Source organism: Coturnix japonica, unplaced genomic scaffold (genome assembly GCF_054131305.1).
Source record: "Coturnix japonica strain WE unplaced genomic scaffold, WE-NBRP24 Scf072, whole genome shotgun sequence".
Taxonomy (NCBI): domain Eukaryota; kingdom Metazoa; phylum Chordata; class Aves; order Galliformes; family Phasianidae; genus Coturnix; species Coturnix japonica.
The window spans coordinates 326,227-343,513 of record NW_028188975.1 but is presented as its reverse complement, the minus strand read 5'-3'; the positions used below and the strand labels follow the sequence as shown (position 1 = coordinate 343,513).

The 17,287-nt window shown below is 57.3% G+C and overlaps 1 protein-coding gene across 1 annotated transcript in view; it reads right to left on the bottom strand.

The window, feature by feature from the left end:
* Positions 1 to 4,617: 4,617 nt before the first annotated feature.
* LOC107310649 (microtubule-actin cross-linking factor 1, isoforms 6/7-like) overlaps positions 4,618 to 17,287 on the bottom strand; it is an 82,755-nt gene continuing 70,085 nt past the window's right edge. Inside the window, exons 31-37 of the mRNA XM_085533974.1 lie at positions 16,030 to 16,192; positions 13,801 to 13,955; positions 12,762 to 12,836; positions 9,425 to 9,542; positions 8,534 to 8,715; positions 7,947 to 8,067; positions 4,618 to 5,879 (exon numbers count right to left, since the gene is read on the bottom strand). Coding sequence (XP_085390100.1) covers positions 5,833 to 5,879; positions 7,947 to 8,067; positions 8,534 to 8,715; positions 9,425 to 9,542; positions 12,762 to 12,836; positions 13,801 to 13,955; positions 16,030 to 16,192 — 861 coding nt within the window. The 3' untranslated portion in view covers positions 4,618 to 5,832. The remainder of the gene's footprint in view (positions 5,880 to 7,946; positions 8,068 to 8,533; positions 8,716 to 9,424; positions 9,543 to 12,761; positions 12,837 to 13,800; positions 13,956 to 16,029; positions 16,193 to 17,287) is intronic.

Here is a 17,287-nt window from a genome sequence, read left to right as displayed (position 1 = left end):
AACCCAACCTCAGTCCTCAACCTCAAACCCAACCTCAATCCTCAACCCAATCACAACCCTAAATCCACACAGAACCCCAAACCTAACCCTAAACCCAACCTCAATCCTCAACCCTAAACCCAACCTCAATCCTCAACTCTAAACCCAACCCTGACCCTAAACCCAACCTGAGCCCAACCCTCAGTGCCAAAACCATTCGCTTAACCCCAATCCCGATCCTAATCCCAGCCCTAAACCCACACATAACCCCAAACCTAACCCTAAACTCAACCTTAGTCCTCAAACCTAAACCCAACCCTGACCCTAAACCCAGCCTCAACCCTCAACCCTAAACCCAACCTGAGCCCAACCCTCAGTGCCAAAATCATTTGCTTAACCCCAATCCTGATCCTAAACCCACACGGAACACCAACCCTAACCATAAACTCAACCTCAATCCTCAACCTTAAACCCAGCCCTGACCCTAAATCCAACCTCAGTCCTCAACCCTAATCCCAACCCTAAACACACACATAACCCCGACCCTGACCCTAAACCCAACCTCAGTCCTCAACCCTAAACCCAACCCTAACACTAAACCCAATCTCAATCCTAAACCCAATCTCACCCTAAACCCACACATAACCCCAAACCTAACCCTAAACCCAACCTCAATCCTCAACCCAAATCCAATCCTGACCCTAAACCCAACTTCAGTCCTCAACCCAAATCCAACCCTGACCCTAAACCCAACCTCAACCCTGACCCTAACCCCGACCCCCACCCTAAAACCAAATCCCAACTCCAACCCCAACCTCTACCCTAACCTCAACCAAACCCCAACCTGAATAGTGAGCCTAATCCCAACCTTAACCCGACCTAAACTAAACCCCAACCCTGATCCTAATCCCACCCCCAACCTCAACCTCAACCCAACACCGAATCCAACTTCAACCCTGACCCTAACCCTGGCCCCTAACCCCGTCCGAACCCCAACCCCAATCCCAAACCCAACCCAACACTAAATCCATCTTCAACCCTGACCCCAATACCAACCTTAACTCCAATCCTAACCCTTAATACCAACCTTAACTCCAATCCTAACCCTTAATACCAACCTTAACTCCAATCCTAACCCCAATAACTCCAATCCTAACCCCAATAACTCCAATCCTAACCCTTAATACCAACCTTAACTCCAATCTTAACCCCAATACCAACCTTAACTCCAATCCTAACCCTTAATACCAACCTTAACTCCAATCCTAACCCCAATAACTCCAATCCTAACCCCAATAACTCCAATCCTAACCCTTAATACCAACCTTAACTCCAATCTTAACCCCAATACCAACCTTAACTCCAATCCTAACCCTTAATACCAACCTTAACTCCAATCCTAACCCCAATACCAACCTTAACTCCAATCCTAACCCTTAATACGAACCTTAACTCCAATCCTAACCCCCAATACCAACCTTAATTCCAATCCTAACCCTTAATACCAACCTTAACTACAATCCTAACCCTTAATATCAACCTTAACTCCAATCCTAACCCTTAATACCAACCTTAACTCCAATCCTAACCCTTAATACGAACCTTAACTCCAATCCTAACCCCCAATACCAACCTTAATTCCAATCCTAACCCTTAATACCAACCTTAACTCCAATCCTAACCCTTAATATCAACCTTAACTCCAATCCTAATCCTTAATACCAACCTTAACTCCAATCCTAACCCCAATACCAACCTTAACTCCAATCCTAACCCCCAATGCCAACCTTAACTCCAATCCTAACCCCCAATGCCAACCTTAACTCCAATCCTAACCCTTAATACCAATCTTAACTCCAGTCCTAACCCCAATAACTCCAATCCTAACCCTTAATACCAACCTTAACTCCAGTCCTAACTCTTAATACCAACCTTAACTCCAATCCTAACCCCAATAACTCCAATCCTAACCCTTAATACCAACCTTAACTCCAATCCTAACCCTTAATACCAAACTTAACTCTAATCCTAACCCTTAATACCAACCTTAACTCCAATCCTAACCCTTAATACCAACCTTAACTCCAATCCTAACCCTTAATACCAACCTTAACTCCAATCCTAATCCTTAATACCAACCTTAACTCCAATCCTAACCCTTAATACCAACCTTAACTCCAATCCTAACCCCAATAACTCCAATCCTAACCCTTAATACCAACCTTAACTCCAATCCTAACCCCAATAACTCCAATCCTAACCCTTAATACCAACCTTAACTCCAATCCTAACCCTTAATACCAACCTTAACTCCAATCCTAACCCCAATAACTCCAATCCTAACCCCAATAACTCCAATCCTAACCCCAATAACTCCAATCCTAACCCTTAATACCAACCTTAACTCCAATCCTAACTCTTAATACCAACCTTAACTCCAATCCTAACCCTTAATACCAACCTTAACTCCAATCCTAACCCCAATAACTCCAATCCTAACCCCAATAACTCCAATCCTAACCCTTAATACCAACCTTAACTCCAATCCTAACTCTTAATACCAACCTTAACTCCAATCCTAACCCCAATAACTCCAATCCTAACCCCAATAACTCCAATCCTAACCCCAATGCCAACCTTAACTCCACCTCCCCATCCCTCAGCAGCCCCACACCCTCTCCCTGCATCACCAGGAGCCGCCGGGCGGTGCAGGAGGGCGGGATGAGCTGCTATGGGACGGACGCAGTGTTTGTTGTGCGGGGGAGTTGTGTTGGCTGGAAGGATGCCCGTATCCAGGCACGGGATGAGCACGTTGGGTGGCACCGTGCAGCACAACATGGCACGGGTTGGCATAGCAATGCATGGCATGGCACAACACGGCACAGCATGGCATGGCACAGCATGGCATGGCACAGCAGGGCATGGCATAGCATGGCATGGAACAGCATGGCATGGCATAGCATGGCATGGCACAGCATGGCATGGCACAGTAGGGCATGGCATAGCATGGCATGGCACAGCATGGCATGGCATAGCATGGCATGGCACAACACCGCATGGGACAGCATGGCATGGCACAGCAGGGCATGGAACAGCACGGCATGGCATAGCATGGCATGGAACAGCATGGCATGGAACAGCACGGCATGGAACAGTATGGCATGTCATGACACGGCATGGCATAGCATAGGTTAACATGGCATGGCACAGTATGACATAGCACGGCATGGCATGGCATGACATAGCATGGCATAGTATGGCATGGCACAGCATGGCATGGCACAGCATAGCATGGCATAGTATGGCATGGCATAGCATGGCATGACATAGCATGGCATGGTATGGCACAGCATAGCATGGCATAGCATGGAATAGCATGGTGTGGCTACAGCATAGCATGGCACGGCATGGCATGGCATGGCATGGCACAGCATGGAATAGCACGGTGTGGCACAGCATGGCATGGCATGGCATAGTATGGCATAGCATGGCATAGCATGGCATAGTATGGCATAGCACAGCATGGCACTGCATAGCATGGCATGGCATGGGGCGGGATGGGGGGGGATATTATGGGATGGGGATGGGATGGGAATGGGGATAGAGGTGGGGATGGGGATGGGATGGGGTGGGATGGGATGGGATGGGATGGGAAAGGATGGGAATGGGGATGGGATGGGGATGGGATGGGGGTGGGAGAGGGTAGGTGGTGGGGTGGGATATTATGGAATGGGATAGGATATTATGGGAAGGGATGGGAGAGGGATGAAAGGGAGTGGGATGTGAATAGGGATGGGATGGGATGAGGTGGGATGGGATGGGATGGGATGAGGTGGGATGGGTTGGGGATGGGATGGGTATGGGTATGGGTATGGGTATGGGTATGGGTATGGGTATGGGTATGGGTATGGGTATGGGTATGGGTATGGGTATGGGGGGGTGGGATGGGATGGGATGGAGATAGAATGGGATGGGGATGGGATGGGGATGGGATGGGGATGGGACGGGTGGGATGGGGATAGAGGTGGGGAAGGGGATGGGGGTGGGGATGGGATGGGATGGGGTATTAAGGGATGGGATGGGAATGGGAATGGGGATGGGCTGAATGGGATGGAAATAGAGGTGGGGAAGGGGATGGGAGGGTGATGGGATGGGATAAGATGGGATGGGATGAGGTGGGATGGGTGGGATGGGGATAAAGGTGGGGATGGGGATGAGAGGGGGTGGGATGGGAATGACGATGGGGATGGGATGGGAAGCGATGGGATGGGATATTATGGGATGGATGGGATGGGATATTATGGGATGGGATGGGGATAGAGGTGGGTTTGGAGGTGGGGATGGGATGGGATGGGATAGATGGGATAGGAGGGGGCTGGGCTGGATGGGGCTGAGCCCACGGCCCATCCCATCGTTGCAGTGTGGGCGTGGGCTGCGCCTCCCTCTCATCCCCCACCCCGTCACGGCAGGAGCCGCAGCGCCGCGTTCCTGGCACGGGAGGGGACGCGGAGCAGCGCCCGGACCGACCCGCTGCCAAATGCGGCCGGCGCCGCGTCTGGGCCGGTGCCGTTGGGTTGGAAGGGAGCCCGGCAGCAAACACAGACAGATACACAGACAGACAGATACACAGACAGACACACAGACACACGGCCCGGCCCGACCCGCCCTTGGATGCGGACGGAAAAAGCCCTCGAGTGTTTATTGTGGGGCTGCGCCCCGCCGTGGTTACATTCAGCTCTACTGCCGTCCGGTTAGTGGGGAGCGGGGAACATGCGGGGCGCAGCCGGGACCCCCCACCCGGCACGAGGAAAGGGGGACCCTCCACTTGGGACGAGGAAAGGGGGACCCCCCACCCTGGACGTGGAAGGGGGATCCCCACCCGGGACGAGGAAAGAGGGACCCCCACCCGGGACGAGGAAAGGGGGACACACCACCCGGGACGTGGAAGGGGGATCCCCACCCGGGATGAGGAAAGAGGGACCCCCTGCCCAGGATGAGGAAAGAGGGATCCCCCACCCGGGATGAGGAAAGAGGGACCCCCCACCCGGGACGAGGAAAGGGGGACCCACCACCCGGGATGAGGAAAGAGGGATCCCCACCCGGGATGAGGAAAGAGGGACCCCCACCCGGGACGAGGAAAGGGGGACCCCCCACTTGGGATGAGGAAAGAGGGATCCCCACCCGGGATGAGGAAAGAGGGACCCCCTGCCCAGGATGAGGAAAGAGGGATCCCCCACTTGGGACGAGGAAAGGGGGACCCCCACCCGGGACGAGGAAAGGGGGACCCCCACCCGGGATGTGGAAGGGGGATCCCCACCCGGGACGAGGAAAGAGGGACCCCCACCCGGGACGAGGAAAGAGGGATCCCCCACCCAGGATGAGGAAAGAGGGACCCCCCACCCGGGATGAGGAAAGAGGGACCCCCACCCAGGGTTGGGGGGGTTGGGGAGGGGAGGCTGTGAGCCGAGGGGCTGGGGGGGGGTAGCACCAGAATCAGGGCCGTGAGCCCAAGAGGGAACCCCGAGCCCACCGGGAGCGGACGGCGCACAGGGTGCTGGCGTTTTGGGGTGAATTAATGGCGTTTTGGGTCTTTATTTGGGGGTCTTCTGGGCTGAGAGCCGAGGCGACACTATGAGCCGGGGGGACATCGGGAGGCCGCGCATGGCCGTGGGGTGGGAGGTTGGGGGGTGACGGGGGTTGCATATCCATATATCCATAGGGCGCTCCTGGACCCACAGCGCAGCCATTGGATCGGAGCTGCCGTTGGAGCCGCCGTCAGAGCCGGGGGGTCCCGTGGCGTCTTCATCCTCCGGCCCCGGGGGGGACGGTCCTGAGTGGGGCGGCGAAGGGGGGTCAGCGGCACGGACTGCGGCGCTCCAGGGGGGAACCGTCGGGTGGATCTGGAACGAGAGATGGGGATGAACGGGGATGAACAGGGATGAACGGGGATGAGTGGAGATGGACGGGGATGAGCAGGGATGGATGGGGATGGACGGGGATGGACGGGGATGGATGGGGATGGACGGGGATGAGCGGGGATGGATGGGGATGGACGGGGATGGATGGGGATGGATGGGGATGGATGGGGATGGACGGGGATGGATGGGGATGGATGGGGATGGATGGGGATGGACGGGGATGGACGGGGATGGATGGGGATGGATGGGGATGAGCAGGGATGGATGGGGATGGATGGGGATGGACGGGGATGAGCGGGGATGGATGGGGATGGACGGGGATGGATGGGGATGGATGGGGATGAGCGGGGATGGATGGGGATGGATGGGGATGAACGGGGATGGACGGGGATGGATGGGGATGGACGGGGATGGACGGGGATGGACGGGGATGGATGGGGATGGATGGGGATGAACGGGGATGGACGGGGATGGATGGGGATGGACGGGGATGGATGGGGATGGACGGGGATGGATGGGGATGGACGGGGATGAGCGGGGATGGACGGGGATGGACGGGGATGGATGGGGATGGACGGGGATGGATGGGGATGGACGGGGATGAGCGGGGATGGACGGGGATGAGCGGGGATGGATGGGGATGAACGGGGATGGATGGGGATGAACAGGGATGAGCGGGGATGGATGGGGATGGACGGGAATGGACGGGGATGGACAGGGATGAATGGGGATGAACGGGGATGGACGGGGATGGACGGGGATGAACAGGGATGAGCGGGGATGGACGGGGATGAATGGGGATGGACGGGGATGGACGGGGATGGACGGGGATGAACGGGGATGGATGGGGATGGATGGGGATGGATGGGGATGGATGGGGATGGATGGGGATGGACGGGGATGAGCGGGGATGGACGGGGATGGATGGGGATGGATGGGGATGAATGGGGATGGACGGGGATGGACGGGGATGGACGGGGATGAACGGGGATGGATGGGGATGGATGGGGATGGATGGGGATGGATGGGGATGGATGGGGATGGATGGGGATGGACGGGGATGGATGGGGATGGATGGGGATGGACGAGGATGAGCGGGGATGGACGGGGATGGATGGGGATGGACGGGGATGGACGGGGATGGATGGGGATGGATGGGGATGGATGGGGATGAACAGGGATGAGCGGGGATGGACGGGGATGGATGGGGATGGACGGGGATGGACGGGGATGAACAGGGATGAGCGGGGATGGACGGGGATGGACGGGGATGGATGGGGATGGACGGGGATGGACGGGGATGGATGGGGATGGATGGGGATGGACGGGGATGGATGGGGATGGATGGGGATGGATGGGGATGGATGGGGATGGACGGGGATGGATGGGGATGGATGGGGATGGACGGGAATGGACGGGGATGAACGGGGATGGATGGGGATGGATGGGGATGGACGGGGATGGACGGGGATGAACGGGGATGGATGGGGATGGATGGGGATGGATGGGGATGGACGGGGATGAACGGGGATGGACGGGGATGGACGGGGATGGACGGGGATGGATGGGGATGGACGGGGATGAGCGGGGATGGACGGGGATGGACGGGGATGGATGGGGATGGACGGGAATGGACGGGGATGAACGGGGATGGACGGGGATGGACGGGGATGGACGGGGATGGATGGGGATGGACGGGGATGGATGGGGATGGAAGGGGATGGATGGGGATGGATGGGGATGGACGGGGATGAACGGGGATGGACGGGGATGGACGGGGATGGACGGGAATGGACGGGGATGAACGGGGATGGACGGGGATGGATGGGGATGGACGGGGATGGATGGGGATGGACGGGGATGGATGGGGATGGATGGGGATGAACAGGGATGAGCGGGGATGGACGGGGATGGACGGGAATGGACGGGGATGGACAGGGATGAATGGGGATGGACGGGGATGGACAGGGATGGACGGGGATGAATGGGGATGGACGGCGAGCGACCCCCTAGACCCCCACCCACCTTTCCCCTCCCCTCGGGACTCACCCGGTGGGGTGGCGTGGGGTTCCTCCTCGGCTGCGTTGAAGCGCAGCTCCGCGCCGTCGGGCGGCAGCGAACCGCGGGTGGGAGGGCAGCGATCACCGGAGCGGGTCCGCCGCCGAACCGACTGCGGGAACGAAAAGGGTCGGAACCGGGGCGGGGGGAGCGGGGCGGTCCCGGTTCCGAAAAGGGTCGGAATCGGGTCGGGGGGGCGGGGGGAGCGGGGCGGTCCCGGTTCCGGTAACGAAAAGGGTCGGAATCGGGTCGGGGGGCGGGGGGAGCGGGGCGGTCCCGGTTCCGGTCCCGGTCCCGGTTCCGGTCCCGGTTCCGGGTCGGGGGGAGCGGGGCGGTCCCGGTTTCGGTCCCGGTTCCGGTCATGGGTCAGGGGGAGTGGGGCGGTCCCGGTTCCGGTTCCAGTCCCGGTCCCAGTCCCGTTTTCGGTCCCGGTTCCGATCCCGGTCCCGGTTCCAGTCCCGAAAAGGGTTGGAATCGGATCGGGGGGGCGGGGGGATGCGGGGCGGTCCCGGTTCCGGTCCCGGTTCCGGTCCCGGTTCCATTCTCGGTCCCGGTCCCGGTCCCGGTCCCGGCCGTACCTTCCTGGCCAAGGGGCTGCTGGGTGCCGATGCGCTGCTGTAGAGGCTGAGGCTGGAATTGGACCGGCTGGGGGACAGAGCTTTGGACGATGGTGCCGATTGGATCCCGGAGCATCGGCCGGTTCCGAAGGTGTCGGGACTCAGGTACTTCTCATTGATCTTCACGTTGGTCCGACCCTTCACTGCGGGATAATGGGGGTAAAGGGAGGGGGTCGGGGGGTCCAGGGTGTGGGGTGGGGGGGGGTTGTAGGGGAGGGGGGAGTTGGGGGGTCCTGGGTATTATAGGGGTGGGTTGGGGGGTCCTGGATGTGGGGTTGGGGGGGTTATAGGTAGAGGGGGGGGTTGGGGGGTCCTGGATGTGGGGTGGGGGGATTATAGGGAGGGGGGGGTCCTGGATGTGGGGTGGGGGTGGTTGGGGGGTCCTGGATGTGGGGTGGGGGTTATCGAGGGGGGGTTATAGGGGGAGGGGGGGGCTGGGGGTCCTGGATGTGGGGTTGGGGGGGTGTTATAGAGGGACGGGGGGGTTGGGGGGTCCTGGATGCGGAGGGACGTGGGGGGGGTTTAGGGGTCCTGGATGTGGGGTGGGGGGTTTATCGGGGGTGAGGGTTATAGGGGGAGGGGGGAGTCGGGGGGTCCTGGATGTGGGGTGGGGGGGATATAAGGGGGTGGGTTATAGGGAGGGTGGGGTCCTGGATGTGGGGTGGGATTATAGGGGGAGAAGGGGGTTGGGGGGTCCTGGATGTGGGTGGGGGGGGCTATAGGGGGAGTGGGAGGGGTTGGGGGGTCCTGGATGTGGGGAGGGGGTTATCGGGGGGGGGGTTATAGGGGGAGGGGGGTGCTGGGTTGGTCCTGAGCTTATAGGGGGTGGTTATAGGGACGGGGGGGTCCCACCTCGGCACGGGTCGTTCTTGACCAGGAACTCGTCCAGCGCGATCCAGCCGCCCCCGACACGAACCATCAACGTGCTGCGAAGGATCCGCACCATGCGCAGCTGCTGCGACTCACCAAACTGCGGGAACGGCCCCAAAACGGGGGGGGGATAATGGGGGGTACGGTAATAGGGGGATAATGGGGGGTACGGTAATAGGGGATATTGGGGTGTACGGTAATGGGGGGATATTGGGGTGTACGGCAATAGGGGGATAATGGGGTGTACGGTAATAGGGGGATATTGGGGGGTACGGTAATAGGGGATATTGGGGTGTACGGTAATAGGGGGATAATGGGGGGTACGGTAATAGGGGATATTGGGGTGTACGGTAATGGGGGGATATTGGGGTGTACGGCAATAGGGGGATAATGGGGTGTACGGTAATAGGGGGATATTGGGGGGTACGGTAATAGGGGATATTGGGGTGTACGGTAATAGGGGGATAATGGGGGGTACGGTAATAGGGGATATTGGGGTGTACGGTAATGGGGGGATATTGGGGTGTACGGCAATAGGGGGATAATGGGGTGTACGGCAATAGGGGATATTGGGGTGTACGGTAATAGGGGGATGTTGGGGTGTACAGTAATAGGGGGATATTGGGGTGTACGGTAATAGGGGGATATTGGGGGTACGGTAATAGGGGGATGTTGGGGTGTATGGTAATAGGGGGATATTGGGGTGTATGGTAATAGGGGGATATTGGGGTGTACGGTAATAGGGGATGTTTGGGTGTACGGTAATAGGGGATATCGGGGTGTATGGCAATGGGGTGATGTTGGGGTGTACGGTAATAGGGAGATATTGGGGTGTACGGTAATGGGGGATATTGGGGTGTACGGTAATGGGGGGATATTGGGGTGTACGGTAATAGGGGATATTGGGGTGTACGGTAATAGGGGGATATTGGGGTGTACGGTAATAGGGGGATATTGGGGTGTACGGTAATGGGGGATATTGGGGGTACGGTAATGGGGGGATATTGGGGTGTACGGTAATGGGGGATATTGGGGTGTACGGTAATAGGGGATATTGGGGTATACGGTAATAGGGGGATATTGGGGTGTACGGTAATAGGGGTGTATTGGGGTGTACGGTAATAGGGGGATATTGGGGTGTACGGTAATAGGGGGATATTGGGGTGTACGGCAATGGGGTGATGTTGGGGTGTATGGTAATAGGGGGATATTGGGGTGTACGGTAATGGGGGATATTGGGGTGTACGGTAATAGGGGATATTGGGGTGTACGGTAATAGGGGGATATTGGGGTGTACGGTAATAGGGGTGTATTGGGGTGTAAGGTAATAGGGGGATATTGGGGTGTACGGTAATAGGGGGATATTGGGGTGTACGGCAATAGGGGATATTGGGGTGTACGGCAATAGGGGGATATTGGGGTGTACGGCAATAGGGGATATTGGGGTGTACGGCAATAGGGGGATATTGGGGTGTACGGTAATAGGGGATATTGGGGTGTACGGTAATAGGGGGATATTGGGGTGTACGGTAATAGGGGGATATTGGGGTGTACGGCAATAGGGAGATATTGGGGTGTACGGCAATAGGGGGATATTGGGGTGTACGGTAATAGGGGGATATTGGGGTGTACGGTAATAGGGGATATTGGGGTGTACGGTAATAGGGGGATATTGGGGTGTACGGTAATGGGGGATGTTGGGGTGTACGGCAATAGGGGGATGTTGGGGTGTCCAGTTATGGGGTGATATTGGGGTGTCCAGTTATGGGGTGATATTGGGTTGTCCAGTAATGGGGTGATGTTGGGGTGCCCAGTTATGGGGTAGAGATGTTGGGGTGCAAATCATTGGGTTTTTGGTGCCCTTTATTGGGTTTGGGTGCCCATTATGGGGTTTTGGTGCCCATTATGGGGTTCAGGTACCAATAATGGGGTTTTGGCGCCCATTATGGGGTTTCGTTGCCCATTATTGGGTTTTAGGTGCCCATTATGGGGGTTTGTGTTCCTATTATGGGGTTTTGCTGTCTATTATGGGGGTTTTGGTGTCTATTATGAATGTTTGGGTGCCCACTTTGGTTTTTTGGGTGCCCATTATGGGGTTTTGATGCCCATTATGGGGTTTTGCTGCCCATTATTGGGTTTGGGTGCTCATTATGGGGTTTTGCTTCCCATTATGGGGTTTTGCTGCCCATTATGGGGTTTGGGTGCTCATTATGGGGTTTTGCTGCCCATTATGGGGTTTGGGTGCTCATTATGGGGTTTGGGTGCCCATTATGGGGTTTGGGTGCTCATTATGGGGTTTTGCTGCCAATTATGGGGTTTGGGTGCCCATTATGGGGTTTGGGTGCCCATTATGGGGTTTGGGTGCTCATTATGGGGTTTGGGTGCTCATTATGGGGTTTTGCTGCCAATTATGGGGTTTGGGTGCCCATTATGGGGTTGGGTGCCCACTATGGGGTTTGGGTGCTCATTATGGGGTTGGGTGCCCACTATGGGGTTTGGGTGCTCATTATGGGGTTTGGGTGCCCATTATGGGGTTTGGGTGCTCATCATTGGGATTTCGGTGCCCATTATGGGGTTTGGGTGCTCATTATGGGGTTTTGCTGCCCATTATGGGGTTTGGGTGCCCATTATAGGGTTTTGATGCCCATTATGGGGTTTGGGTGCTCATCATTGGGATTTCGGTGCCCATTATGGGGTTTGGGTGCTCATTATGGGGTTTTACTGCCAATTATGGGGTTTTGCTGCCCATTATGGGGTTTGGGTGCTCATTATTGGGTTTTGATGCCCATTATGGGGTTTGGGTGCTCATCATTGGGATTTCGGTGCCCATTATGGGGTTTGGGTGCTCATTATGGGGTTTTACTGCCAATTATGGGGTTTTGTTGCCCATTATGGGGTTTGGGTGCCCATTATGGGGTTTGGGTGCTCATTATGGGGTTTTGCTGCCAATTATGGGGTTTGGGTGCCCATTATGGGGTTTGGGTGCTCATTATGGGGTTTTGCTGCCCATTATGGGGTTTGGGTGCCCATTATGGGGTTTTACTGCCCATTATGGGGTTTGGTTGCTCATTATGGGGTTGGGTGCCCACTATGGGGTTTGGGTGTTCATTATGGGGCTTGGGTGCCCATTATGGGGGTCTGTGCGCCTGTTATGGGGTTTTGGTCTATATTATAAGTGTTTGGGTGCCCATTACGGGGTTTTGTGGGGTTTTGGAGCTCATTATGGGGTTTTGGTGCCCATTATGGGGTATCATTGCCCACTATGGGGTCTGGGTGCTCGTACCCCCCGCCGTGCCCCCCATCCTCCCCCTTCACTCACGCGGTAGCGGTTGGCGCTGATCTGCTCCACCTGGAAGCGCTTGGCGCAGTTGCATTGGGCCACTTGTCTGTTCACCTGCGGGGTCCCACCAGGGTCAGCCCCATAGCACTGCCCCATAGCGCAGCCCCATAGCGCCCCATGGCCTCAGCCCCATAGGGCAGACCCATGGTCTCAGCCCCACCGTGCCCCATGGTCTCAGCCCCACAGCACCCCATGGTCTCAGCCCCACAGCGCTCCATGGTCTCAGCCCCACAGTGCAGCCCCATAGTCTCAGCCCCACAGCGCCCCATGGCCTCAGCCCCACAGCTCCCAATGCTCTCAGCCCCACAGCGCCCCATGGTCTCAGCCCCACGGCACCCCATAATCTCAGCCCCACAGCGCCCCATGGTCTCAGCCCCATAGCGCAGCCCTATGGCCTCAGCCCCACAGCGCCCCATGGTCTCAGCCCCACGGTGCCCCATGGTCTCAGCCCCACAGCACCCCATGGTCTCAGCCCCATAGCGCCCCATGGTCTCAGCCCCATTGTCTCACTCCATAGTGCCCCATGGTCTCAGCCCCATAGCGCCCCATGGTCTCAGCCCCATTGTCTCACCCCATAGCGCCCCATGGTCTCAGCCCCACAGCACTCCATGGTCTCAGCCCCACAGCACCCCATGGTCTCAGCCCCACAGAGCCCCATGGTCTCAGCCCCACATCTCCCCATGGTCTCAGCCCCACAGCGCCCCATGGCCTCAGCCCCACAGCTCCCAATGCTCTCAGCCCCACAGCGCCCCATAACCTCAGCCCCATGGCGCCCCATGGTCTCAGCCCCATGGCACAGCCCCATAGTCTCAGCCCCACATCGCCCAATGGTCTCAGCCCCACGGTGCCCCATGGTCTCAGCCCCATGGCACAGCCCCATGGTCTCAGCCCCACATCGCCCAATGGTCTCAGCCCCACGGTGCCCCATGGTCTCAGCCCCATGGCACAGCCCCATGGTCTCAGCCCCACATCTCCCCATGGTCTCAGCCCCACAGCACCCCACATCCTCTCCCCACACCTCATCCTGGATGCGGTCGGCGTCGTGTGCGCGGCGCTGTGGGTCGCGGTTGGGGTGCAGCGCGCTGATGAACTCGCAGTAGTCGATGAAGCCGTCGTTGTTGGCGTCGAAGATGTTGGCGACCGCCGCCAGCTCCAGAGCGTTGGTGGGGAACTCTGGGGGGGGACAATATGATGTGGGGGATGTAATAGGGGGAGACACACAATAGGGGGGGACACACAATGGGGGGGGATGCACAATAGGGGGGGACACACAATAGGGGGGGATGCACAATAGGGGGGGACACACAATGAGGAGGATGCACAATGGGGGGGGATGCACAGTAAGGGGGGGATGCAATGGGGGGGCACACAATAAGGGGGGAAACAATAAGGGGGGGATGCATAATGGGGGCAAACAATGGGGGGGGACACAATAAGGGGGGGATGTACAATAGGGGGGGACACACAATGGGGGACACACAATAGGGGGGGAGGCACAATGGGGGGGGACACACAGTGGGGTGGAACACCCAATAAGGATGGATTCACCCAGTAGGGATGGATCACCCAGTATCGATGGGACACCCAATGGGGATGGGACACCTAATAAGAATGGGGCACCCAATGGGGTCGGGACACCCAATGGGGTTGGGACACCCAATAAGGATGGATTCACCCAGTAGGGATGGATCACCCAGTATCGATGGGACACCCAATGGGGATGGGACACCTAATAAGAATGGGGCACCCAATGGGTACGGGACACCCAATGGGGTCAGGACACCCAATGGGGTTGGGACACCCAATGGGGTCAGGACACCCAATGGGGTTGGGACACCCAATAAGGATGGATCACTCACGAGTGATGAGACACCCAATGGGGATGGGACACCCAGTAGGGATGGGACACCCAATGGGGTGGGATCACCCATTAACGATGGGACACCCAATAGGGATGGGACACCCAATGGGGTTGGGACACACAATGGGGTCAAGATACCTAATAAGAATGGGACACCCAAAGGGGTTGGGAAGCCCAATGGAGATGGGACACCCAGTAGAGATGGGACACCCAATGGGGATGGGACACCCAATAAGGATGAGACACCCAATGGGGTCAAGACACCTAATAAGAATGGGACACCCAATAGGGATGGGACACCCAATAAGGATGGGACACCCAATGGGGTTGGGAAGCCCAATAAAGATGGGACACCCAGTAGAGATGGGACACCCGATGGGAATGGGACACCCAATAGGATTGAGACACCTAATAAGAATGGGACATCCAATAAGGATGGGACACCCAATGGGGATGGGACACCCAATGGGGTCGAGACACCTAATAAAAATGGGACACCCAATAAGGATGGGACACCCAATGGGGATGGGACACCCAATGGGGTCGAGACACCTAATAAGAATGGGACACCCAATAAGGATGGGGCACCCAATGGGATTGGATCACTCTATAGGGATGGGACACCCAATGGGGTTAGGACAGCCAATAGGGATGGGACACCCAATGGGGTCGGGACACCTAATAAGAATGGGACACCTAATAAAGATGGGACACCCAATGTTGATGGGACACCCAATGGGGTCGGGACACCCAGTAGAGATGGGACACCCAATAAGGATGGGACACCCAATGGGGTCGAGACACCTAATAAGGATGAGACACCCAATAAAGATGGGACACCCAATGGGGTTGGGAAGCCCAATAAGGATGGGACACCCAATAAGGATGGGACACCTAATGGGGTTGGGACACCCAATGGGGTCGAGACACCTAACAAAAATGGGACACCCAATAAGGATGGGGCACCCAATGGGGATGGGACACCCAATAAGAATGGGACACCCAATAAGGATGGGACACCCAAAGGGGTCGAGACACCTAATAAGAATGGGACACCCAATAAGGATGGGACTCCCAGTAAGGATGGATCACCCAATGGGATTGGGTCACCCTATAGGCATGGGACACACAATGGGGTTGGGACACCCAATAAGGATGGATCACCCAGTAGGGATGGGACACCCAGTGAGGTGGGATCACCCAATAAGGATGGGACACCCAGTGGGGTTGGGGCACCCAATGGCGTCGGGACACCCAATAGGGATGGGACACCCAAAGGGGTCGAGACACCTAATAAGAATGGGGCACCTAATAAAGATGGGACACCCAATGGGGCTGTGACCCCCCCTGGGGCGTGTTGCCCCCCGTTCCCCCCGTTGCTCTCACTGGACGCCTGCAGGCAGTCGATGAATTCCCTGATGCTGACGCGTCCGTCCTGGTCGCGGTCGATGCTGCGGAAGACGTCGAGCGCGCGGGATTTCATCTGCGCGATCCAGTGCAGGAAGCGCCGCCGCCACTGCGAGAACTCAAAGTGCGAGAACGCCTCCAGCTGTGGGGCACAACACCCAGCTTATGGGGCTGACCTCGACCCATAGGGGGGGCTTCATGTATGGGAACCCCGGCATCGCGTGGCCATGGGGTGTACGGGACACAGAATGGATTGAGGTGGGACTATGGGGTGTCCAGACTGAAGGGACCCCAAAGGCCATGGGGCAGCTTATGGGGCTGATCCCATCCATGGATCATATGGGGCTGACCTCGACCCATAGGGGGGGCTTCATGTATGGGACCCCCGGCATCGCGTGGCCATGGGGTGTACGGGACACAGAATGGATTGAGGTGGGACCATGGGGTGTCCAGACCAAAGGGACCCCAAAGGCCATGAAGATCTGCCTCATATGCAGGGCTGCAGGCACATATGCACATATGCATGCACATATGCAGCCTCCAGGCCTCAAAATGCACCTGGGATGCATGCAGCCCGGCCTTGTGCAGCTGCAGGGCTGGATGGGGCACCCAAAGCATCTGGGTGCTGCTGTGCCCGCAGCTCCATGCTTGCAGCAATGGGATGCCTGACCGACAACGTGCAGCTGCACCCCAGCTTCAAACCATCCCATGCATGCACTGCAAGCGCTGCATGCCTTGCATGCACTGCACACACTGCACACTGCACACCCTGCGTGCACTGTGCACTGCACACAATGCTCACTCTGCACATGCTGCACAATTTGCATGCACTGCAAACCATGCACAACATGCACATCCAGCACACTGCACATCCTGCAAACTCTGCATACCCTGCACACACTGCATTCAATGCACACCCTGCATTCAATGCACACCCTGCACACTGCATACCCAGCACACTGCACGTGCTGCACACCCTGCACATCCTGCATGCTCTGCACGCCCTGCAGAGCCTGCACACTGCACACCTTGCATGCCCTGCATACCCCACACATCCATCACACTGCACACATGCTCACCCTGCATATCCTGCACACTGCACACCCTGCATTCAGTGCACACCCTGCATGCCCTGCAAACACTGCACGCCATGCATTCACTGCACACCCTGCATTCACTGCACATCCTGCATGCTCTGCACACACTGCACACCCAGCACACTGAAGACACAGCACAA